Source organism: Hyaena hyaena, unplaced genomic scaffold, assembly GCF_003009895.1.
Source record: "Hyaena hyaena isolate Hyena2069 unplaced genomic scaffold, ASM300989v1 scaffold_916, whole genome shotgun sequence".
Classification (NCBI taxonomy): Eukaryota; Metazoa; Chordata; class Mammalia; order Carnivora; family Hyaenidae; genus Hyaena; species Hyaena hyaena.
In genome coordinates, this window is record NW_024081548.1 from 179,383 (window position 1) to 205,575 (window position 26,193).

At 36.4% G+C, this 26,193-nt stretch overlaps 1 protein-coding gene across 1 annotated transcript; it reads right to left on the reverse strand.

Annotated features, from left to right (window-relative positions):
* Positions 1-18,420: 18,420 nt before the first annotated feature.
* Positions 18,421-19,347, reverse strand: LOC120222837 (olfactory receptor 2H1-like). Its single transcript, XM_039220841.1, has one exon. The coding sequence runs from the start codon at positions 19,345-19,347 to the stop codon at positions 18,421-18,423; it is 927 nt and encodes a 308-aa protein (XP_039076772.1).
* Positions 19,348-26,193: the final 6,846 nt, after the last annotated feature.

A 26,193-nucleotide genomic window follows, 5' to 3' on the forward strand; every position in this document is an offset into this window, starting at 1 on the left:
ATTTCCTGTCAATTTTTCTAAGGTTTTAACTTTCTCTATCACATAAGATTTGAAAGCAGCACTCTAAAACAATGTTTGTGTGAATGGCAAAAGGCAGATTCTATTAGAAGGATGTAGGCACATTGCTCTCGTCTGCAACTCATCCTGTCATTATAAATACCCTTAAACTCTTTTTCTGAAAAACAATATCCAAAGGAAGGTGCATTATCTTTGCCAATAGGATCCCAGTAGTGCTCCTCACAGCCTAAACTACTGTAATCCCAAAGGATGTGCTGCTGTAGGACATGATTGTCTCCCCCAATGGCAGTTTATTGAAGGACATACTAACACCAATGATCATTATAAGAACAGTGGTTCACACTTATGGAGGACTGAATAAATTCCAGAGTAGTTTGCATGCATTAACCTATTGACTGTTTGTATGGACCCTACGTGCAATCTTGAGCAACTGTCATTCCCTTATGCCCTATAGTTCTTTTACATTAAATTGGTCAATACCTGTCTTGAGAAGACTGATTTCTGAAATTTCAAACTCACTAAAAAGGGATTAATTACACTTCTGCTACACACCTGGTTCGGATCTGAGAAAGCATATGAGAAATCAATATCATCTTCTGTATTTGGTCAAGTCCTATATTTGTGTATCACAAAATAGAGGAGGCATAAAGAGTGTCTCATGGGGATTTGTCTCCAGACTTTAATTAATTGTAAGCTCAGAACAAGTGCTGGGCTCTAAGAAGACACTTATGAAAGATAATTACTGCCCAGTAGTCTATGCTTTTTCTTGTAAAACGATACTGTTGAGTTTTGATTGTCTCCAAGGAATTAGAAACATCAAAGAAATTCCATATAGAAAATGTGAGAGGAAACAATTTGGATGACTTTTAAATCAATGGGAAGGAAAGACAATTTAAAAAAATATTATATCAAAACAAACATGAAACAAAATACGAAGTGAAAAAGACTGAGTATCATACATCGTTTGTTTTCACTAATTCCAATTTTATCCCAATTAATGTGGGTTTGAGTATGAGTTTATCTGTCATGATGCCTTTACACACTAGAAAGGTGGGAAAAGAATATGATCAGCTGTAATTGTTATCTCAGTAAGACAGCGAACAAGCAATCTCATCTAAAGTAAAAATTCAATGAGTTGAGTCATTTGTGCATGCTAGAAACAATTATTATGGTTATCGTTTTATTTTTTTTAAGTTTTTATTTTAATTCCTCTTGCTTAATATAGTTATATTAGTTTCATGTGCACAATATAGTAGTTCAACATTTCCAAACATCATCTTATGTTCACCGTAAGTGCTCTCCTAATTTGTATCTCCTATTTAACCCATTTCCCCATGCACTTCCCTTCTGGTAACCATCAGATTATTCTCTGTAATTAAAGTCTGCTTCTTGCTTTGACTCACTTTCATTTTTTCCCATTTTTTGTTTTGTTTCTTAAATTTCACATATTAGTAAAATCATATGGCACTTGTCTTTGTCTGACTTAGTTGCTTAATACTCTCTAGCTCCATCCACACTGTTCCAGATGACAAGATTTCATTCTTTTTATATCTGAATTAGGATCCATTGTATATATTTACCATATCTTCCTTATCCATTCATCAGTCAATGGACACTTGAGTTGCTTCCATATCTTGGCTGTTGTAAATAACGCTGCTATAAACGTCAGGATGCATGTATCCCTTTGTATTAAAAATATTGTATTTTTGGGTAAATTTCCAGTAGAGTGATTGTTGGATGATAAGATAGTTCTATTTTTAAATTTTTGCAGAAAGTCCACACTGTTTCCCAGAGTGGCAGAACCAGCTTGCATTCTCACCAGCAGTGCAAGAGCATTCCCTTTTACTCCACATCCTTGTCAACATCTGTTGTTATTGTGTTGTTGATTTTAGCCGCTCTGATAGGTGATGATGAGGTGGTGAGGTGATATCTCATTGTAGTTTTGATTTGTATTTCCTGATGATCAGTGATATTGAACATTTTTTCATGTGTCTCTTCATTATCTATGCATCTTTGGAAAATGTCTCCTCAGATCACATGGTTTTATCATTTCTCCTACTAATGTGATGTATCACATTGATTGATTTGCAAATATTGAACTATGTTTGCAACACAGGAACAAATCTCACTTGATCGCGGTGAATGACTTTTTAAATATATAGTTGGATTCAGTTTGCTAGTATTTTATTGACATTTTTTACATCCATGTTCATCAGGGATATGGTTTGTAGTTCTCAGTTTTAGTGGTATCTTTATCTGGTTTGGTATCAGGGTAATACTGACCTCATAGAACAAATTTGGAAATTTTCCTTCCTTTTCTATTTTTTGGAATAGTATAAAAAATAGGTATTAACACTGCTTTAATGTTTGGTAGACTTCTCCTGTGAAGCCATTTGGTCCTGGACTTTTGCTTGTTGGCAGTTTCAGACTATTATACTAATAATTATTTTTTTAATGAAAATATGTTTTTATCTCTCTTGGACTACTACCTCATATAATACTTTATAGAAATACATTCAAACAAAAAGACACATGGCAGTCTTAAAAATATAATTTACTTCACATAAATGAAAGGGCCTGCCATTTATTCATTCTGAGGTAATTTTCTTCTTTTTAAAAAATATTTTATTTTTATTTTATTTTATTTTAAATACTTCCTACACCCAAAGTGGGTCTCAAACTTATCCCAAGATCAAGAGTTGCATGCTTTACCAATTATGCCAACCCGGTGCCCCTGAGGTAATCTTAGCTCAATAAACAAACAAACAAAAACAGAAAATAAAAACAAAACAAAACAGAAAACAAACAAAAAACAAAGCAACCAAATAAAGCTAACTATATAAATAATTCCTACTGGTGCATATTGTATAAATATACAAATACCTATAAGCTACTTCCCTCAGTGATTTGATTTGTACCTGCTACTCAAGAGAAGTTTGGAAGTACAATTAAGGAAACCTGAGACAATGTATGTAAAATATGAAGGTATAAACAGAGTAGGAAATGTAAGATCATTTTTAGAAAAGGCAATGTTTAAAATACATTAATTTAAAGTTTTATATTTTATCAATTTAAAAATGACATTTATTTATTTACCATTTTAAAACATTTTATTTATTTTTGTTTTTAATCAATTTAAATCAAAGTTAGTTGATATATGTGTAATAATGGTTCAGGAGTAGAATTTAGTTACTCACAGCTATAAGTACTAAAAAGGCAAATGTAGGTTTTGAGAGCTAAAACCATGGGAGCCTGCTATCAATATATGAAGCTGAAAGAACTTATGATGGGGATTCAACAGCTAACTCTGGACTTTACCTTCTGGTAAAACAGAATTACTAAAAAACTGGATGACTTGATCATGACTGATTCTCCAAAGGTGGTAGGTTAAGTCAAGATATCAATCTGGCCTCACCCTGTCATCTTAACAAAAGAAATGCACTTAGGAGTTGATTTTAGTTTCATTTAGGGCTCAGGTCTCAATCCAACAGGTTTATCAGAACAGATTATATCTATAACTCAGAAAGAAAAAAAACAAAATCTATGGAAATTCAGAGGAAGGGAAGATTATTTCCAATTAGAGGTACTGAGGAGCAACACTTAAAAAAAAGGCAAGTCAATGCTCTTGAATGGGCAAAACTGGGACATGTGATGATGTACAGTAAGCTAGTAATACTTAGTGACGTGCTTAAATCTTGGTCTAAAATCAAGTTCCAAAAGGCTGTGTATCTAAATACAATGTGGTAAATTGGGTTACATCTTAAAACAGAAAAAGGATATTAGTAGAAAAACTGATGAAATCCAGACAATGTCTGGCCTTTAGTTCACTATAATGGACCAATGTTATGTTAGTTTCTTAGCTTTGAGCAAGAAAGCATGAAACTTTGTATTATGGTAACAATGTTAGGGGAAACTGGGTAACTGTATACAGAAACTCTCTGTATTATCTTTGCTACTTCTCTGTAAATCTAATATTATCAGAAAACAAAAATTTCATTTAAAAAATAGAGAAAAAAGGAAGATAGAATAAAGCAGGCTGACAAGAAACATTGAGGAAACCTATACAATTTCTCAGAGTCCTAAAGAATTAAAGGAAAAACAAGAGGCTGAAGGAAAAAAATCTTATACTTTACTGGTATTAGAACATTGTCCACATACTCTTTCTATTTCTCAAACAGCACAAATACAATAATGACTCAATTTCTGGGAATCTAGTCAAGGAAACAATCCCTAATAGATATTTTAAAAAATTATTTAAATTCAAGTTAGTTCGGTTCCAGCCGTAGAACCCAGTGATTCATCACTTACATATAATACACAGTGTTCATCCAAACAAGTGCCCTCCTTAATGCCTGTTGGCCATTTAGCCCATTCTTTCCACCCTCTAGCAGCCCTCAGTTTGTTCTCTGTACTTAAGAGTCTCTTATGGCTTGTCTCTATTTTTATCTTATTTTTCTTCCCTTCCCCTATGTTTATCTGTTGCATTTCTAAATTCCACATATGAATGAAATCATATGATATTTGTCTGACTAACTTATTTTGTATGGCATAATACATTCTAGTTCTATCCATGATGTTGCAAATGGCAAGGTTTCATTCTTTTTTGATCACCAGTAGGATTCCATTGAGTAGTATTTATTCTTTTTGATTGCCAGTATTATAGTATATATGCATATGCAAAACATCTTCTTTACCCATTTATCATCTATGGACATTTGGGCTCTTTCCATAATTTGGCTATTATCAGTAACATTGCTACAAACATTGGGGTGCATGTGCCTCTTTGAATCAGCATCTTTGTACCCTTTGGACAAATATCTAGTAGTGCAATTACTGGATCATAGGGTAATTCTATCTTTATTTTTTGAGCAACCCTGATAACTTCTCCAGAGTGCCCACACCCATTTTCTTTTCCACCAACAGGGCAAAAGAGTTTCCCTTTTTCTGCCAACATTTGTTGTTTCCTGGATTATTAATTTTAGCCATTCTGATAGGTGTGAGGTGGTATCTCATCGTGGTTTTGTTCTGTATTTCCCTTATGAGTGATGTTGAGCATCTTTTCATGTGTCTGTTAGGAATCTGGATGTCTTCTTTGGAGAAGTGTCTGTTCATGCCCTTTGTCCATTTCTTTACTGGATTATTTGTTTTTGAATGTTCATTTTTATAAGTTCTTTATAGATTTTGGACACTAACCTTTGATCCGATATATCATTTTCAAATATCTTCTCCCACTTTATAGGTTGCCTAAAAGGCAACTGAAAGTTTTGTTGATTGTTTACTTGTCTGTGCAGATTTTTGTCTTCATGAAGTACAAATAGTACATTTTTGCTTTTGTTTCCTTTGCCTTTGGAGACATGTCTGGTAAGAAGTTGCTGCAGCTGAGGTCAGCTTGCTTTCTCCTGTAGGATTTTGATGGTTTCCTGTCCCACATTTAGGTCTTTCATCCAATTTGAATTTATTTTTTGTATGATGTAGGAAAGTGGTCCAGGTTCATTCTTTGCGTCACTGTCCAGTTTATCCAATACCATTTGCTGAAGAGACTGTCTTTTTTCTATTGGATACTCTTTTCTGTTTTGTCAAAGATTTCTTGGGCATACATTTGTAGGTCCATTTCTGAATTCTCTATTCTTTTCCATTGATCTGTGTGTCTGTTTTTGTGCCAGTATCATACTGTCTTGATGATTAATGCTTTGTAATACAGCTTGAACTCTGGAATTGTGATTCCTCCAGCTTTGATTTTCTTTTTCAAAATCATTTGGCTATTTGGTGTTTTTTTTCTGGTCCCATACAAATTGTAGAATTGTTTGTTCTAGCTCTATAAAGAATACTGTTGTTATTTTGTTAGGGATTGCACTGAATGAGTAGATTGCTTTGCATATTATCTACATTTTAACAATATTTACTCTTCTAATCCATGAGCATGCGATTTTTTCCCCCATTTATTTGTGTCTTCTTCTATTTATTACATAAGCTTTCTATATTTTCAGATCTTTTATGTGGTTAGTTAGGTTTATTCTTATGTATCTTATGATTTTTATTGCAATTGTCAACGGGATTGATTCCTTGCTATTTCTTTCTGCTGCTTCATTATTGGTGTATAGGAATGGAACAGTTTAGGGGCACCTGGATGGCTCAGTTGATTAAGTGTCTGACATTAGCTCAGGTCATGACCTCACAGTTCATGAATTTGAACCCCGAGTTGGACTCTGTGCTGATAACTCAGAGCCTGAAGCTTGCTTCAGATTCTATGTCTCCCTCTCTCTGCCCCTCCCCTGCCTGTACTCTATCTCTCTCTTAAAAATAAATAAACATTTAAAAATTATTTTAAAAAGATATGGAACAATTTCTGTAAATTAATTTTATATCCTGTGATTTTGCTAAATTCATATAACAATTCTGGCAGTATTTTGTATGTCTGGGAAACTCTATATTTCCTGTTCTAAATGACAGGCTTGTTGGATAAAGTATTCTTAGCTGCATGATTTTCCCATTTAACACATGGAATATATTCTTCCATTCCCTTTTGGTCTGTCAAGTTTGTGTGGACAGATCTACTGCAAAACTTATCTGTCTTCCCTTGTAGGTAAATTACTTTTTTTCCCTTTCTGCTTTCAGGATTCTTTCCTTGTCTGTGTATTTTGTGAATTTGACTATGATATACCTTGATGATTGTCAGTTTTTGTTGGAATTTAATGAGAGTTCTCTGTGTTTCTTGGATTTTGATGTCTGTGTTCTTCCCTAGGAAGTTTAAAGCCCTAACTTGCTCACATGAACTGTCTGCCCCCTTTTCTCTCTATCTTGCATGACTCCTGTGTTACAAATGTTATTCCTCTTAATAAGTCACCGAGTTCCCTAAGTCTTGTATTGTGATCTTTTCCATTTGTGGCCTTCTTTTTTTCTGTTTCATCATTTTCATTAATTTTATCATCTATATCACTGATTCATTGCTCTGCTTCCTCCATCCTCACCATTATGATATACATTTAGGAATGCATCTTGGGTATAGCATTTTTAATTTTAGCCTGACTAGATTTTTTTTTTCTCTGCAGAAAGGGATTCTCTACTGGTTTCTATGTTTTTTTCAACACCAGATAGTATTTTATACTAGTGGCTTTAAGTTCTAGTCAGATCTTATTTATATGTTGTTGATTAAATCCCTAGCCATCATTTCTTCCTGCTCTTTCTTTTGGGGGTAATTTCCTTCATCTCAATTTGGAGGAAGAAAAAAATTAATAAAATCAAATCAAATATTAAAGGCAAAACAAAACAAAATCAAATAAAGGAAGCAAGATCTTATTTGTGTTTCAGTCTCCTTGTTGAGAGAAGCTTGATAAAAAAGAGAAAAAAAGAAAGCAAAATTTTTAAAAAGTTAAAATTGTTTTAAATTAAAAAATATAATAAGATAAAGAAAATACAGTAGAACCAAGAAGTTGCTGTTTCTGTATACAAGATTGAAAAAGAAAAGAAATAAAGAAAAAACAATACAACATAGGCAAAAACAGAAGCAAAGAAAATGAACAAACAAATGAACAAAAAGAATGGAATGAAACTCGAATGAAGCTAGATCCAGTTTTCCCCTCTGCACCACACTATGGTCTGTGGACTAAGCAGATCAAATGGATTTGTACTGGTCTTCTGAGTGATGTGCCTGGAGAGTGAAGGTGGGCAAAGCTTAACATAATGACTCCTTTCTCCATTTGGTTGCACTGCTTAGTTCATGGGGTTGATCTGTGTTTGTGCTAGAGGTGAAAATGGCTTTACATTCTTTTATAGTCTCTGGCACTGGACTTTCTCATCCTCATAGATATGTGAACAATCACCCCTCCTTTGTCTCAGGCTTTATTCTGCTCTCTGGCATAACCCTATTTCTGTCCAAGCTATCTACCTGCCAGGTGGTGGCTCCATCCAGTTTGTGTGTGTGTGTGTGTGTGTGTGTGTGTGTGTGTCTGTGTGTGTGTTAAACTTTACTTTTATTTTTTAAATAGTTTATTGTCAGGTTGGTTTCCATATAACACCCAGTGCTCATCCCCGGAAGTGCCCTCCTCCATGCCCATCACCCCCCTTCCTCATCGGCCCTCAGTTTGTTCTCGGCATTCAAGAGTTTCTCATGGTTTGCCTCCCTCCCTCTTCCCCACTATTTTCTCCTTCTTCTCCCCCATGGTCCTCCGTTAAGTTCCTCCAAATCCTCCTATACATGCAAACATATGGTATATGTCCTTCTCTGACTTATTTTGCTCAGCATAACACCCTCAAGTTCCATCAATATTGTTACACATGGTCAGATTTCATTCTTTCTGAATTCAGCAAAGTTGCAGGATACAAAATCAACATACAGAAATCGGTTGCATTTTTGTACACCAACAATGAAGCAACAGAAAGAGAAATCAAGAAACTGATCCCATTCACAATTGCACAAAAAAACATAAAATACCTAGGAATAAACCTAACCAAGGATACAAGACATCTGTATGATGAAAACTATAGAAAACTTATGAAGGACATTGAAGAAGACACAAAGAAATGGAAAAACATTCCATGCTCATAGATTGGAAGAATAAATACAGTTAAAATGTCATTACTACCCAAAGCAATCTGCACATTCAATGTAATCCCAATCAAAATTGCACCAGCATTCTTCTCAAAACTAGAACAAACTATCCTAAAATTTGTATGGAACCACAAAAGACCCCGAATAGCAAAAGTAATATTGAAGAAAAAAACCAAAACGGGAGGCATCACCATCCCAGACTGTAGCCTCTACTACAAAGCTGTAATCATCAAGACAGTATGGTATTGGCACAAAAACAGACACATAGACCAATGGAATAGAATAGAGAACTCAGATTGGACCCACAAATGTACAGTCAGCTAATCTTGACAAAGCAGGAAACAGTATCCAATGGAAAAAAGACAGCCTCTTCCCTCCAGTTTTATCTCAGATGGGGCTGTTTTTCAGAACCATACACCTCAGAGATCCCCATTGCTTGGACCTGTACTGGTTCTCTGGGGTAGGGTCTCCCTGAAGAATGGTCAGGTACCCAAAAATATCTGCATGATTGTGCAGTGGCAGAGGTTCAGAGCTTATGACAAATCACAGCATACAGCTGGCGTCAAGTTTTGGTACACTCTGGAAGTTTGTTCCAACATCAGTAAATGTGGCATCTTTCTGGGGCCAGCTGGGACTTTTGCCCCCAGGGACTCCATATCGCCTCTAAAAAAATGCATCTCAAACAGGGGAACCACTTCTCCTTATGTGCACAAGGACCCTTCAGATCACGCTTCCTACTCCAGGGAATTTGCCCTGCTTCCTCATCGGAGCACCACTGGGCACTTAACTCTGAAACTTCAGACTCTACTGTTTATAGGAAACTGGCAGTATTGAAACTCTCTCCTTTTTCCCCATCCATGGTTTTGGGGGAAAGATTTCTCGTACAGTGCGCTGCAAGTGTTTTCACTTTGTCTCTCTCTTTCTCTCCAGCTACTTTCAGGAGGAATGTTTTTCTTGCGTGATCCTAATGCATCGCTTTCTCTCTCCCTTTCTCTTTCTCCCTCTATCCTTTCTTTGCAAAAATGGCTCCCTATCCTCCATGGCACTACAGCTTTTCTCTCTCCCAGTTCACCTCCCTGCACCACATACCTGCCAAATTCCTTGCTCAAATTATGCAAAATTGTTCTGTTAATCTTCAGATCAGTTTCCTAGGTGTTCAAAATGGTTTGATGCTGATCTAGCTATGTATCAGGGATGATAAAATCTCAGGCTCCCCATACTACTTTGCCAAGTTAACTCCTCTCTTATTACTGCCTTTGTTTTAAAGTCTATTTTGTCTGTTATAAGTACTGCTATTCAGGCTTTCTTTTGACATCCATTTGCATGATAGATGTTTCTCTGTTCTCTCACTTTCAATCTGTAGGAGTCTTCAGATATAAAAAGAGTCTATCAGAGAGGAGATAAGATGAAAGAGTAGCAAGAGTATCCTGGGCTTCCCATGTCTCTTGAACACAGCTAGATAAATATCAAATCATTTTAAATAACCAAGAAATCAATCTGAAGACTGACAGAACAAACTGTCAACTAGTGAGAGAGATGAGGCCACATCATTGGAAGCCAGGAAGTTTTGATACCTGATTTGGGGGAGGGGGGAATGGATCTTAGTTGCTGTAAAGGGGAAGGACCCCTGGTTATAGGGAGAAGCAAGAGTGAGGAGTGCACAGGGCATAGCACAAGGAAAACGCTTCCCCAAAACCATTGACTGGGAAAATAAAAAGGGGTGATTTTTGTGTTTTTACAACCAGTGGAGCTCAAAAACTGGAATTTTAGAGGTCTGCAGCATAGCTGGTATGGAGAGACCCAAGGGCGCCACAGTGCTTCTATCGAGAAGGAGGGCAGAGAGTCTGGGAGCAGACAGCACAATCTGATATTTCCCTGACACACTCACTGGGAGAGACAATTCCCACTTAATGGTGTGCGCCTGGGAGAGGTGGCATTGCCCGTCCAAAGCAAAAGAGTAGATGGATGCCATTACCCTGCTCTGCAACACAGCATAGGTGCAGAGACACCTGCTGAGGGCAGCTAACTTGGAAACCAGCTCTTTGTTGTACTTGATTTTAAATTCCATGACCCTTTGCTTTAGTGTGGCTTCTTTTTGGGTGAAACCTGTGTCAGTCCCAGCATGGTGAGATAGTCACCAGAGGACCAGCATGGATTCCACCATGCCAGGTCCCTAAAGCGTGAGGTTTTAAAACTCAGCCAGCCTTCTGGGGATAGAATACAGGGGCACTGTATGCTTGTGGAGGCTGACAGCCCAAACAGAGAGAGAGTGAAGGCAGGGATCTGAGAGACACTGGGGACACAGGAGGGGACATTGTTAACTCTTCTGGGAGGGCTTTCTGGACAGAAGCAGGCATAAGTTGGACTTTCCAGGGACAAGGGAGGAGGCTGGCACCATTTATCTCCTCAGCATAAATTGACTTCAATAAGTAACACAGTGACAACAGTGGTTGCCTAAATAGCTTACAAAAAGCCATGCCCCACCCCCAGCATTCTGTAGGTGCTGCTTTTCTCAAGCAAATGCGCCTGAGTTCCAGTGCCCATCATGTACTGTGACTGCTGACCATAGCATGCTGCTAAGTTTCATCTCTGGTGGAAACAGTAGCAGGTCTCTTTCAACAAGCCGGCCAGAGTGCAAGCAGATGAAACTCGACACACTCTGGCCATGCTCCAAACACGCTCCACTGCACATAAGGAGAAACTTTGCAGAGGACTGTCCTGAGAGAAAGAGCAGCCAAAATAGAACAGCAGAGTGCACACGCCAGAGATGCTTCCTGAAACAACAGACCTGGAATGTATATGACTTCCTTTTGATAAAGCATTGGGAGTTTATCAGTATTATTCATTGTTTCTAAGAATCAGATCCTAGTTTTATTGATTTGTTCTATTATTTTTTAGTATCTATATAATTTATTTCTACTTTAATCTTTATGATTTCCTCATTGTACTGGCTTTAGGCTTCGCTGTTGGCTGTTGTTCTCTTTCTAGCTTCTTTATTTGTAACATTAGGTTATTTGATATTTTTCTGGTTTGTTGTGGTAGGCCTATATTGCTATATATTACTGCATAGGACCACTTATTCTACGTCCCAAGGGATTTGGACAAGTTTTCACTTATTTCCATGTATTTTTAAAATTCTTCTTTGGTTTCCTGATTGACACATTTATTATTTAGCAACATGTTGTTTTTTTTTAAAATGTCCATGTGTTTCTACTCCTTCCAATTTTTGTTGGTGACATCATGTTTAATAGCTGTGTGGTCATAAAATATATATCGTGTGATCTCAATATATTTGTCCTTGTCAAGGCCTGGTTTGTGACCTAAAATATGATCTGTGCTGAAGATTGTTCCATGTTCACTTAAAAGAGTGTGTATTCTGCTGCTTTAGGATGTAATGTTCTGAATATATTCACTAAGTCCATCTGATCCAATGTGTCATATAAAGCCATTATTTCCTTGTTGATTTTCTACTTAGATGATCTGTCCACTGATGTAAGGGTGGTGCTAAAGTCCCCTACTATCATTGTATTATTATCAGTGTATTCTTTTGTGCTTATTATTAATAGTTTTATATATTTGAGTTCTCCCAAAGGGGGTATAACTGTTTACAATTATTTGATCTTGTGAAATTGTCTTCTTTATTATTATATAGTTCCCTTCTTGATCTCTTGTTACAATTTATTTAAAATATAGTTTGTTTAATATAAGTTTGACCATTCTGACTTTCTTTTGGCTTTTTTAAAAATGTTCAATGTTTTTCTACCCCTTCACTTTCAATATGCAGGTGTCTTGAGGTCTAAAATGAGTCCTTTGTAGGCAGTCTATAGGTGGGTCATTGCTTTTTAATACATTCTGAAGCCCTTTTCTTTTGATTGGAACATTTGGTTTATTAACATTCAGAGTAAGTATTGGTAGATATGTATTTAGTGACATTTTATTTCTTGTTTTTTCGTTGTTTCTGGAGATTTTCTCTGGTCCTTTCTTCTCTTTTTCACTTTTGGTCTGTCTTTTCTACTCAAAGTTTCCCTTTTAATATTTATTGCAGGGCTGGTTTAGTGGTTATAAACTCCTTTAGTTTCTGCTTATCTAGGAAAATATTTCTCCTTCTATTCTGAATGACAGTATGGCTGGATAGAGTATTCTTGTTTGCAGATTCTTCCCATCCAGCACATTGAATAGATCATGCCACTCCCTTCTGGCTTGTCAAATTTCTGTTGAGAGATCTGCAGGTAGCCTTGTGGGTCTTCTCTTGTAAGTTAGAGACATCTTTTGTCTTTCTGCTTGCAGGGTTATTTTCTTTGTTGCTATGTTTTGCAAATTTAATTATAATATGTCTTGGTGTTGACCTGCTTTTGTTGATTTTTCTAGGAGTTCTCTGTACCTCCTAGACGTGGATGTCTGTTTTCTTGCCCAGATTAGGAAGTTTTCAGCTGCTATTTCCTCTTAATGATTTTCTGTCCCTTTTTTCTCTCTTCTTTTAAGACTTTTTATTATATGAATGTTGTTACATTTGATGGAGTCACTGAGTTCCCTACATGTATTCTCATGTTCTTTAATTCTTTCTCTCTTTTGTTCAACTTCATTTTTTCTCATTATTTATCTTCTATATCACTTATTCATTACTGTTTCTTTCATCCTCATGTTTATTGCATCAAGTCTATTTCGAATCTCACTGATTGCATTTTCATTTCTGGGTGATTCCTTTTTAACTCTTTTAGCTCTGTGGTAATTGCCTCCCTCATGTCTTCCATTCTTTTCTCAAACCCAACGAGGTTCCTTATGATTATTGTCTTAAATTCTCCAGCAGGTATGTTCTTTATATCTGTTTCACTTAGATATCTGGTTGTGAACTTATCTTGTTCTTTCATTTGAGATTAATTCCTCCATCTTGACATTTTATGTAGGTCTCTGTCTTCTCTGTGTTAGAAAAGCCTGTTATGTTTCCTGCTTCTGATAGTAATGGGTTTACGAAGAAGAAGTCATATATTGTCCAAAGCCTGGCTATTCGGAAATGTCTGTGGTGTGTCCTACATATACTCTGCTGTTGTGATTTGGCTGTCCTATCCTACAGGCTAGTCATCTGCAAAGGTTGATCCTTAGCCAGAATGTTGTGAATTTTAACTAAATATGCTCTAGTCTGATTGAAAATGGGACCAGGTACTAGAATGCTCAGGTCAGGATACCTGTTGTGGGCTGGTGTTTCTGATGATCTTCTGGGGAAGACACCTGTTGTGTTGGAGCTGAAGGAAACTTAACCAAGTATGGCAGTAAGGCCAGTTCACAAGGATGTGGACCCTGCTGTAAGCAGGTTAGGGAGCCACTGTTGGTGTTATGTTATTTACCACAGGTGGCTCTGTGTTCATGCTGAGGGGTGCATGAGGGAAGTGGAATAAGGCAGATGCTTTTCCCTGGAGAAGGGTCTCTCATCCTGCTGCCTCTCAGGGAAACAATCCTAGAAGAGTGAGTAATCTTCCTAAGCATTCCTCAGATAGGTGTTTCCACTCTGTCTTCCTCCAGGTTGTTTGCTTGTCTTTTCTCCAGGAACAGCAGAGTGCCTTCCCAGTTCTGTCCCAGTCAATTCTGCTGACTTTCAAAACTCTAGGCTTTAGGGGTGTGATGTGGACACTAGTCTTCTGGGTGAGAATCTTGTCATGCTGGGACTGTGGCAGGTTTTACAGAGAATGACAGTTGTATCAACACTCAGGGACAGGGGACTTGGTGCAAGCAGGCTAGGTAGGAGGTATGGGGACCAAGCTGCCTCTGCACGTGGTTCTGCATTTATGCTGAGGCGTGGGAGAGGGAAATAGTGCCAGCTGGCTCCTTGGCCCTTGCAGAGGAATCTCTGTGAAGGTTACTTGTCAGGTATGAGCCCCAAGGAGACCAACTAATGTCGCCCTTGTGTGCCCCAAACAATCATCAGGCAGCTGTTCTACAACTGTCTGCCCCCAGGTTGTTTGCCTGCTTTCTCTCCAGGCGTAGGGAAGAGCCTTCAGGGTTCTAGCCCATCCAAGCCTGCTAACCCTCAAAACGAGAAGCCCCATTGATTCCAAGAACTCATGAATATCAGTCCCTGTCTTTTTCCAAGCCAATGGCTTGAGGAAATGTTCTCATTGTGCATTCATCTGTGTACTCTTCTCGCTGTCATCTTTCCCTGTAACCACTCTTTTCTTGTATGCAGCACCTATAATTTTTTTCTTCTCTTTGCCTGATCCCCGCACTTACTACTTTCCTTGATGTGGCCTCTTTTCTCCCCTTAATTGTGGAGCTTGTTCTGTCAGTCCTCAGGTTAATTTATGAGGTATCCAGAAAGGTTTGAATGTTTTCTAGTTTTGTTTGAGAGAGCCTAGAGTCCTCCCACTACAGTGCCATCTTATCTCCCACCCTCTCAAAAATATTTCTGCAACTAAACAAAACTTTTCATGTTATAATTGTTCTTCAGCATTATTTTATGAGAAAAAAATGAAGATAGAAATCAACTGTCACTAAAACTACAGTAAAGATTACACTTTAATTTGTGCCATTAATGACGACTATTGAATGTTATAAAACCTTATGCATCTCTTTAGTCATATTTCTTTTATTCATTATTTTTGGAGGGGTAAAATATATTATGGAATACTATTCTGGAAAGAAAGTTATATAGTAGTAATGAAAATCAAGATATAAACTATGATATTTGTGATATTTTTGTCAGTAAAAAGTATCTTTAATAAAAATAAAAGTATAGAAATTGTATCACAGAAAATGGGAGAGTAGGAGGGTCCTGAGCTAACTGTATCTCACAAACACATGGAGACAAAACTACCTGTATTGAAACTCTCCCTGATAACAACCTGAACACTGCCACAACAGATCTTCCACAGCTAGTGTAGAGAGAAGACAACATCAAAATGGTATGGGAGTGGAGTCATGATCAGGAACCAAATCCATATGTGACTAACCACAAATAGGAGGGACATTTCAAGCACAAAAAAGTGACATTATCTTTTCCCATAAAAAGCAAACTTGGCCCTGGGTACTCTCACTGGGAAGATGAGTACCCACAATGTCTGGCTTTGAAATTCAATAGTGCTTAACTCAGGTAGAAGAGGAAGGGAATAAGAAACAAAATACTTACTTTTAAAAAGCCAGCATGGCAAATACATGAAGTTTTATTGACTAATTTTAGGGCACTTACTGGAAGAGCTTTGTGCACGAGATTTCTCTGATAACAAAGGAGCTGATAGGTGCTATTTTTTCTTTCTTTCTAGATCCTGACACTTGTGGTAGCCAGGTTTACCACTTTCCATTTATCTTGAACATCACAGGCCCACCCTCAATGCATTCCTGTGGATCAGTTCTACCCAAAATGACTGCCATGGAAGAACCCCACCAGGGTAGTTCCTGTACCCAGCAGGGTTCCCTGAAACCACAATATACTTTTCCAAAGTGACTGATAACCTGAGAATGGGGGAAGATAACCTTATACACCAATGTACCAATAGTTTCTGCATAAAATCCTTTCAGTTGGCCATATAGAGAGCAAGTCCTGCCCATCAGCGAGCCCACAGTCGTCCCAGCAGGTAAGTGCAGACAGCCAGTCTGAATGCCAAAACCACTCACCAGTTGTCGTAGCTGGACTTTTCAGTTGGCTCTGAAGGGAGCAAGAGTTGCACTCTACTGGACCCATGGCAGGGAAGCAGGTCATTGCAGCTAGGTGGTCCAAGGGTCGATCACACCCAGTGGTGTGTGTACAGAAATTGTAGTTCAGCCACAACAAGAGAGTTCACACAGACTACACAGAGAATACTTCTGGAACACATGGTTCTGGTGGCCAGGAGCAATGGCGCTTTAGGGCATCACAGGACCTCTTCTACAAAAGACCACTAGTTTCAATTTCAAGTGATGTAGCTAACCTACCTAGTACATAGGAACAAGCAAAGAATTAGACCAAATGAGAAAACAGAGAACTATGTCCTAAATGGAAGAACAAAAAAAACCCCAAATTTGTTATAAGCAATTAGCTAGATAAAAAAATTCAAAATAATGGTTATAAAGATACTGGACTTGAGAGAAGAGTGAAGGAACTTGGTGAAAACTTTAACAAAGAAATAGAAAATATTCAAAAGTACAAGTCAGAGCTGAAGAATATTGTTAAATGAAATTCAAAAAAAATACATTAGAGGAAATGAAAAGAAAACCAGAGGATGCAGAATAAGTTAGCAAACTAGAAGACAGAGTAAAGGAAAGAAACCAAGCTGCACATTATGAACAAGGAATATTAACAAATGAAGCCTGATTAAGAGAACACTTGACATCATCAAGCATAATAACATTTTTTGTTATTGAAGTCTCAGGAGAAGAAAGAAGTGCAGAGATGGGGTGGGGAACAAAAGTTATTACTGGAATAAATGGTAACAGAAAATTTCCTTAAACTGGAGTTGGAAACGGACATCCAGTTCTAGGAAGTACAGAGAGTTCAAAACGAGATGAAACCAAGAAGGTCTAGACCAAGACACATAATATTTAATATCAAAAATATTAAAGATTAAGAGAGACTCTTTTTTTTTTTTTTTAAGAGAGACTCTTAAGAGCAGCAAAATAAAAAGATTAAATACAAGGAAAACCCCATAAATATATCAGCTGACTTTTTTTTTTCAAAAACTGTGAGACCAGAAGGAACTTGCATAATATATTAAAAGTGCTGAAAGAGAAAAACCTACAACCAAGAATACTAGCAATGTTATCATTCAGATTAGGAGAGAGAAAATATTTCCCAAATAAGAGTTATGGAAGTTCGTCTCCATTACACTGGAGCATGGGGTGTTATATAACTGTTGAATCAGTAAATTGTACACCTGAAAGTAATATTAGACTGTATGCTAACTACCTGGAATTTAAATTAAAAACTTTTAAAAAGGGAACTGTTAAAGGGAGTTCTTTAAGTGGAAAGAAAAATAATAACTAGAAAAAAGAAAATTATAAAAAGAAAAAAATTACAAGTAAAAGCACACATATAGTAAAAGTAGTAGGTGAACCACTTATAAAGCCAGTATGGAGGTTTAAAGCAAAAAAGTAGGAAAATCGATTCTATATACAAAAATTAGTCAAGAGATACGGAGCATAAAAACGATGTAAATTATGGCATTATATGCATAAAAGGTGGAGGAGAAAGTAAAAATTCAGTGTTTTTAGAATATGTTCAAAGTTAAGTGGCAACTTAATATAGATGGTCATACACATGTTGTATATAAAACCCATAGTAACCACAAATAAAAAACCTATAATAGATACAAAACCAAAACCCAACATAACGAAAAGAAAACCATCTAGCCACAAGGGAAGTGAGCAAGAGAAAAAGAAATAAAGAACTACAATAAATAAGTAACTAAGTAAGTAAATAAAGCAAATGAACAACTGGAAAACACTTGATAAAATAACAATCAGTACATTCTTATCAATAATTACTTTAAATGTAAATGGAATAAATGCTCTGATTAAAAGACATAGGGTGACTGAATGGGCTTTTAAAATACCCATCTATATGCTGCCTACAAGAGACTCACTTAAGACATATTGGCACATATACACTGAAAGTGAAGACATTGAAAAAGATATTCCATGCAAAAGGAAGTGAAAAAAATGTTGGGTAGCAATACTCATTTCAGGAAAAAAAGGCTTTATTTATTTTTATTTTTTAAATGTTTATTTATTCCTGAGAGAGAGAGAGACAGACAGACAGACAGAGAGAGTGTGAGTAAGCTGTCAGCACAGAGGCTGACGTGGGACTCGAACCCACAAACCATGAGATAATGACGGGAGCCAAAGTCAGATGACCAACTCACTAAGCCACCCAGGTGTCCTCTACCTTTTTCTTATGGTGATCCTCTTCTTAGCAGTTGTAGCAGGGCATCTTTTACATCTTTGTTCCTTAGGGAATAGATGAGAGGGTTTAACAATGGTGTGACCACAGTGTAGAAGAAGGTAAAGAACTTGCTATAATTTGAAGCAAAGTGATTCTTAGGGTATGTATACACTGGTGCCACTGTTCCATAAAACATGAAGACAACAATTAGGTGGGAGGAGCAGGTGGCAATGGCTTTCTGTCTTCCATCCTTGGATTGGATTTTACCTAAAGCTTGAGCTATGTAGCCATAAGAAGTCAGGATCAACCCCAGTGGTACAATGGTGAAAAGAACAGCAGAGACTGTCATCTGCCACTCAATGGCTGAGGTGTCTCCACATGTCAAGCGTATGAGGGCAGGAACTTCACATAAGAAGTCATCTAGGCGATGGTGGGCGCAGAAGGGAAGTTGAAGACTGACAGGAATTTGGGTAACAGATTCTATTAGGCCAAAGATCCAGGCTATTAGCACCAGCTTCCAACAGAACTGATGATCCATAATGATGGTATAGTGTAGGGGTTGGCAGATAGCAATGTAGCGATCAAAGGCCATCACCACCAACATGACACATTCTGTGGCACCAAGAGAGAGCAACATGCAGAGTTGGATGACACAGCCTGTGTAGGTGATGATCTTGCCTGGTCCCCACAAATTGGACAACATATGGGGCACAGTGGTTGTGGTAAAGCAGAGATCCAAGAAGGAAAGATTGCTAAGAAAGAAGTACATGGGACTGTAGAGACGAGGGTCCACACAAGAAAGCAAGATAATAGTTGTGTTGGAGAGGATGATCATTGTGTATAAGATGATCACAATCCAGAAAAGAACCATTTCTAGATGAGGCCATTCAGAAAAGCCGAGAAGAATGAAGCCAATTGGGAAACTCTTGTTAGTCATCACTGGTACTTTTGGCAATGGAGTTTGAATATAATTGTAAAAAAATTTTGTGAACAGATTTTTGAAAATTATTCTGTTATCTATTTAGAGAAGTCAAGCATTATTAGATTTCCAGTGGGTCTTAGGACAGGAGATATATGAGTGTTTTCTCTTATATTATACCAAATAGGATACAACTTCTCTTTCATAAGACTGTTCTTTTTATATAAAAGAGGTTTTCATAAGATATTGCCCTTGAGATTAATCTCTAAATCTGACACAACATTCTCTGTAGATACTCTAACACAATTAGCTTAGATTATGTGCATGTTTCTCCTAGCATATACTGCTCTCTTAGCAATATATGTAGTAGCTCTCTAAAATATTTGAGATGACATGTTGAAAATAAAGTTTTACTTTTCAAATATGTAGTGCCCTTGTGTATTGTGGTGTTATTTTCATTTTTGGTAATGCTTATAGAAACATAGGAAATGGAGATTATCTCAGAAACAAGACTTCTCTGTTGTCAGTGTAGATGCTAAACAATGAGAGCTTAACTTTTATTCTCTGAGAGTCTGAAGAACCATAGGAGACATACTAGTTTTTAGGAGAGGAAAATCTATGTTGAATACACGGTATTAACTAAAGTTTTATCTTAAGTAATTCAAATTTCTTTAAATAAACTACTTAAAAAAACTTCAGCCAATATTTTTATCTAAGAAATGGCTATAATAATTCCCACACCAGTGGATTCAGGTCCAAATTATAGAAATAACAGTATATTGTTGCCTTCTACTTTTAAGCAGAAAACGGTAAACATGATAAAAGTAGTGAAAAGAAAATAGGATACAACTTCTTTTCCATAAGGAAGAGGATTACATATGCTGTATAATTTTGCCCCGCACAAGTCCATTATTGTTCTACTCAATTATCTAGACTAAATACATTTCAATCAGAAACAATAGTTGTAAAATAGAAATAACTTATAGTAAAAATTGAAATATATAACTATTATAAATCTTTACTTCATGTGCAGGAGGAAAATAGTTCAGCGGTGTTAGCTATGAAATACAAGGTAGGATAATGGATTCTGGCCACAATGTGCTGGATATTAATATTCTGTCTTCTAGCAACTGTCAAATAGTTCAGAGTATACAAAAATGTAAAATGCACTGGATTTTAAAAATGCTGTTAAGTGAAGGAAACTGGGTTATAGATTGTGAAGATTAACTTTTGCAAGTATTCAAACAGTGCAGAAATTTGGAGAACATTACAGGGGTCTGCCTCTATTTGGAAACAGCCTCATAGATATTTATTCAGTGCCATGCAGACACTGAATAATAATGTTGAATATACTTTGTACAAGAGAGATTAAGTCCATGTTTATCCAGTGTTCCAATGCCTATAGGAGACAGAGACAGCAAGTGAAGAAATGAGCAAATAAATCATGAGGATTTAATTATTTCCATGATAAAGTCTAAAATTTTTTAAAAAATACAGTGTATTTTAATTGAGAATAACAATGGAGGATGTAAGAAACAGAGGAGAATTGTTTCACACAAGGGGAAATAGAAGGATAAAAAATCTGATGCTGACAAAATATGCAAGAAGAAATATCCAAGAAGTCGAGCTGCCTGGGAAATGCAGAACTGTCTCCATAGGATGTGGTCAGACATGTTAGCCAAACAGTTTTTATATTTATTCTAAGTTACTATGAACTGATCATGAACTGAACTGATCTAAGTGTTTCACTGTAGGACAATCTAGTTTAACCTCCAATGTCCATTTTGTTTAATTTTCTTAGTGTTAGGAGTTTTACTTCATGGGCTTATTCACCAGACTCAGAATGCAATACTCTGTATGATTTATCACATATGGGAGAAAAGAAAAACAGAGGCATATATAGTCCCAACATCAAGTATAAAATTTACTGTAAAATTTTGATTTCTTTTAATATATATTTTAATAAACAATGCTTACAGACATAGATATAGTATCAAATATAGAGTAAAATTATGCTCTGTATAGTTCTGTTTCCCTAAATCTTATATTGTACACATATTCTCTTTTTTAATGTACTTAAAATATTCTTATAAACATAAAGCTCTATATTATTTTAATAATTCCAATAATAATTTTATATTATTTCAAATGTAATAGTCTTTAAAATGTTTTCTAGCCTGAAACAACGCTGAGAAAAATATCTATGTATAAATTCCTAGATTCTATGTGATGATTTATTTTGATTAAAAAATACTGTTTATCAGAGTCATATATTATAGCTGCATCCTATGAAAGAGCCATCTTTATATATCAGGCAGCATTTCTGGTCTTAAAACTTTCATCAGAATAGCACTTATAATCATCCACTTATCTGGTCTATAATTCAGGAAGAAAAAATGTGAAGATCCAATATAAATTTAACTTGCATTTTTATTATTGTTCATTTCTTTGTTCAAATGCTTCTTTATCAAAATATTTGTGCCATTTTAAAAACTTGATATGTTTATATTTTCTGCTAAATATGTGAGAGATTTCTATATTACTGACCTTTAAGTCATACAACCACATAAATTCCTTAATTAAAACATAATATTTCGGTATGATTTATGCCGGTTTTCCTTTTTAAAGATTTTTTCAATTTTGAAATTCTAATTTACTTTCCATGGCATTTTATTAATTGCCTTTGTTCATATTTTAGTTAAATCTTTAGGTATACACTTGTCCACTTATTTTATTTTTTCATTTTCTAATTCAAACTTTTGATTAATTTCATATTGTAAGTGTAAAAACAAAAATTATTACTAATATGTTATTAAGTTTTCAAAGAATGTTAAAGAATATTCTCTGCTCACTGAATCATAAAGGCAATTTTTCTACTTATGCTTTACATAATCTCTAATGTCAGAATAATTGAGGATTCATTACTGAATAAGAAGCACACATTTCATTTTTATGGTTTTAGCCCAAAGTTACCCAAATGTTGAGCAGAACACACTTCTCTCTCTTTTTCTCTCCCTCCCTCTCATTCTTGTTTTCTCTCTTTCCTTCTGTATGTCCTGTTTTTATCAGATTATAACGCTAGAGACTCACTGTTGTCCATAATGGATTTAATAAATAGATCAATATGTTGATTTTAGTTCCAAATAGGCTGTAGCTTCCTTAAGGCTGCCCCTGTTTCATATTATCACAAACATGCTAAAGATGTGAAATCATTAAACTCTAAGGTTTATTGTAAAATAATATTTAACAAATTAATCCAATATCTACGTTTTTATGTCTTTTAATATGAGGATTTTAAAAATACATTGCTGTGATATGTGAAATGAAATAGTGTACAATAAAACTTCTGCAACAAAACAGAAAAAAATCAGTTGTGTGCATGCTTGTGTGTGTGTGTCTTTGACATAATTATTCTACATATAGCACCAGATTTTTGAGACTAAATAGAGCACAATGACAATTTGTGCATCTTCAAATACAGCTTGTTCCACTAAGTTGTAGAAATCTGAGCATAAGGTTTCTTTTTATTTTTTCCTTTTGTAACCATTTCACCTCAAAATGTAAGTAACTTACCAGTGTAGGAAAACAAGTCAGTGGCTGTATTGGAAAACTATAAACCTGCCCAGGAGCCATCTACACACCATCCAGACACTGAGATTTTCTCAGACTTCCTCACTTGGAGTGACTCTCCAGTTAAATATATAACACTGTGGTTATTGGGAAATGCCAAAAACAGATGTGAGCAATTTTATTTCAATTGAAGGGTAAAGCACAAGGAGCACAGATGGAACAAGGTGTCTTGGAGATCCCTGGAGGTTCTATTTTGCAAGTAATTAGTTTCTAGTCCAAAATGTTACAAAAACCTAAAGAATGATAACAAAAAATACTTCCTTGTTTTCAGTCAATGAAGTGATCTGTCACTTTAACTGTTTCCAGTGTAATGTTTAGCTGATTACCCATTAATACACTTCAGTAGTTTACTTATTGATTATATATTTAAAAAGCTGTAAAAGTCATTAGTTTACTTGTTGACTTCACAAATGTTTTGTGAGTGTCTGTCTTGTGTCCAACTATGTGTGAGTCACTGGAGACTTAATACGGATGAAAGAAAATTAGAAAGAATAAAAACAATATACTTTTTCAGTCTTCAATTGCTTATGCATGTTGTTAGATAACTAAAAGTAGTCCATGGAGAGGCGCCTGGTGGCTTAATCGGGTAGGTGTCCAACTTTGACTTGGGTCATGATCTCACGGTTTGTAGGTTGGAGCCCTGCGTTGGGCTCTGTGCTGACAGCTCGGAGCCTGAAGCCTGCTTCAGAATCTGTGTCTCCCCTTCTCTTGATCATGGTCTGTCTCTCTCTGTCTCTCAATAATGAATAAATGTTAAAAAAATTAAAAATAGTCCATGGAGATTGAAAATCCAAGTAAATGTTTATACAAGAGAAAATTATTTACAAAACTGAAGTTTTTGCACATAAGGATAGAATGGAAGAAAAACAACAAAATTTTATTTCAGACACGCAATGAAAAGTAGCATAGTTATATATAGAACTATTTAAAAGTTTATTGTTATAGGAAATGTGTAACATGTACAAATTATCTGAAAATCTTTAAATATACTTCAAAACCAATTCCTGAATAAAATACATTGATATTTAAGAACAGAAACATATTGGGGCACCTGGTTGGTTCAGTCAGTTAAGCGTCAGACTTCAGCTCAGGTCATGATCTCGTGGTTTGTGAGTTTGAATCCCGTGTCAGGTTCTGTGCTGATAGCTCAGAGACTAAAGCCTTTTTCATACTATATCTTTCTGTGTTTTCATATTCTGTCTCATATTTTTCATATTACTTTTAATCTGTCTCTCCCCTTTCATTCTCTGTCTCTTTCTGTCTCTCAAAAACAAGTAAAAATTAAAAAAATAAAAAAAAAAGAATAGAGACCCACCAATGTGTTAGGTAATATGCAGATAGACATCAAACTCATCTGTGGATCTTGTAATGCCAGTAAACTGGATCAGCTTTTTCCCCACTATAGTGTGAGAGTCCCTGGGGAACACTGACTTGGGCAGTCACCTATGGACAAAACAGCTTTTGGGGAAGTTCAGACTTCCAGAGGAAAAACTGCAGCACTCTGTTGAAATAAACAAAAAATTTTGGACACTTTTGAACAGGTAAGAGAAATAGTTTGAGTTTACCCATATCACCCATCCCCCAAGTCAACATAGCCTATGACTATAAAAATCTTCCACAGCCTGTGATTAATTTGAAATGTAAGTGGAGAGTGTCTTTATAAGAATCTGGACTTCCTAGGTATGTGGGACACCAACAAAATAACTAATTTTTCTTCATCTTACCAAGTATGAAATCAGGGTCTCTATGACTCCAGGAAGAACAAGTCTAGGAGAACAGCACATAAGAATCTCAGAGGGGAACTTCCAGGGAAGATGACAGAATAGGAGGAGGCTATGCTCACCTTGTTTCATGTATACAACTTAGCACCCACATCAGTGTAAATAGCCCAGAAAAACACCCAAAAACTAGCAGAGCAGACTCTCCACAACTAAATATAGAGAAGAGGCCAAAATCAAAGAGGGAAGAAAGGATATACATGTGGTCAGGAGCCAAAAATGCCCACTGGATTGTTCATGAGGGGGAAGGATGCCATAGGTGTGGAGAAGGAGAGGAACAGACTCCCACACCAGGCACTCCAGGCATGAAAGAAATGCACTAGGAAGCCATATCTCCATAGAAATTGGCTTTGAAAAACAGAAGGGCCACATTTTGTAAGTTCTAATATTCAACATGGCTTAAAAACAGGAATTTTAGTTTCTGTTAAGTTTTTATTTAAATTGCAGTTGGTCAACATACACTGTAATATTAGTGTCAGGGTACCATATAGTGAGGCAACACTCACATACAGCACCTGGTTCTTAGCACAAATGTACTCTTTAGCCTCCATCATCACCTATTTTTCCCATCCCCTCACCTACCTCCCCTCTGGTAATCATCAGTGTGTTCTCTATAGTTAAGAGTCTGTTTTGGTTTGCATCTCTCTTTCTCTTTTTTCCCCTTGCTTATTTGTTTTATTTCTTAAATTTCTCATATGTGGGAAATAATATGGTATTTTCCTTTCTCTGATACTTATTTCACTTAGCATAACATGGCCTAGCTCCATCCACAGCTCTGGCAAATACCTTATCTGACTTGAGTCCAAGGCAGCCCCAGACTGGCCTATCAACACAGGGGCAAAGCCTTGCCCACAACAGCCAAAGAGAGCCATTGCATATAATTGGACTGAAAGCAAATGCAGCTCATCCATAACAGTAAAGTGTAGGAAACATACCTAGGAGATACTGACAAAATCCCAGGCTCTGGTTAATGGGGCACATTGCACTGTAGGGAACTACAGGACCTCTTCCTCGTGAGGCCAACAAATTCAAGAGCAAGAGATGTAGCTGACTTTGTGAATACATAAAAATACACACAGAAAATTAATACACACAGAGATATGTCCAAAATGAAACAACAAGATACAACCACAACCAGAGAGCTTAATGAAATGGAGGTAAGTAATATGACTGAGAATTTGAAGTAATTGTCATGGGAGCACCTGGGTGACTCAGGTGGTTAAGCATCCAACTGTGGCTCAGGTCATTGATCTTGCAGTTTGTGAGTTTGAGCCCTGTATCCAGCTCTCTGCTGACAGTGCAGAGCCTGCTTCAGATACTTTCTCTCCCTCTCTCTCTGCCCCTTCTCCACTTGCTGTTCTTTTTCAAAAATAAATAGACATTAAAAAATAATAGTTGTAAAGATACTCACTGGACTTGAGAAAAGAGTTGAGGGCCTCAGTGAGACCCTCAATAA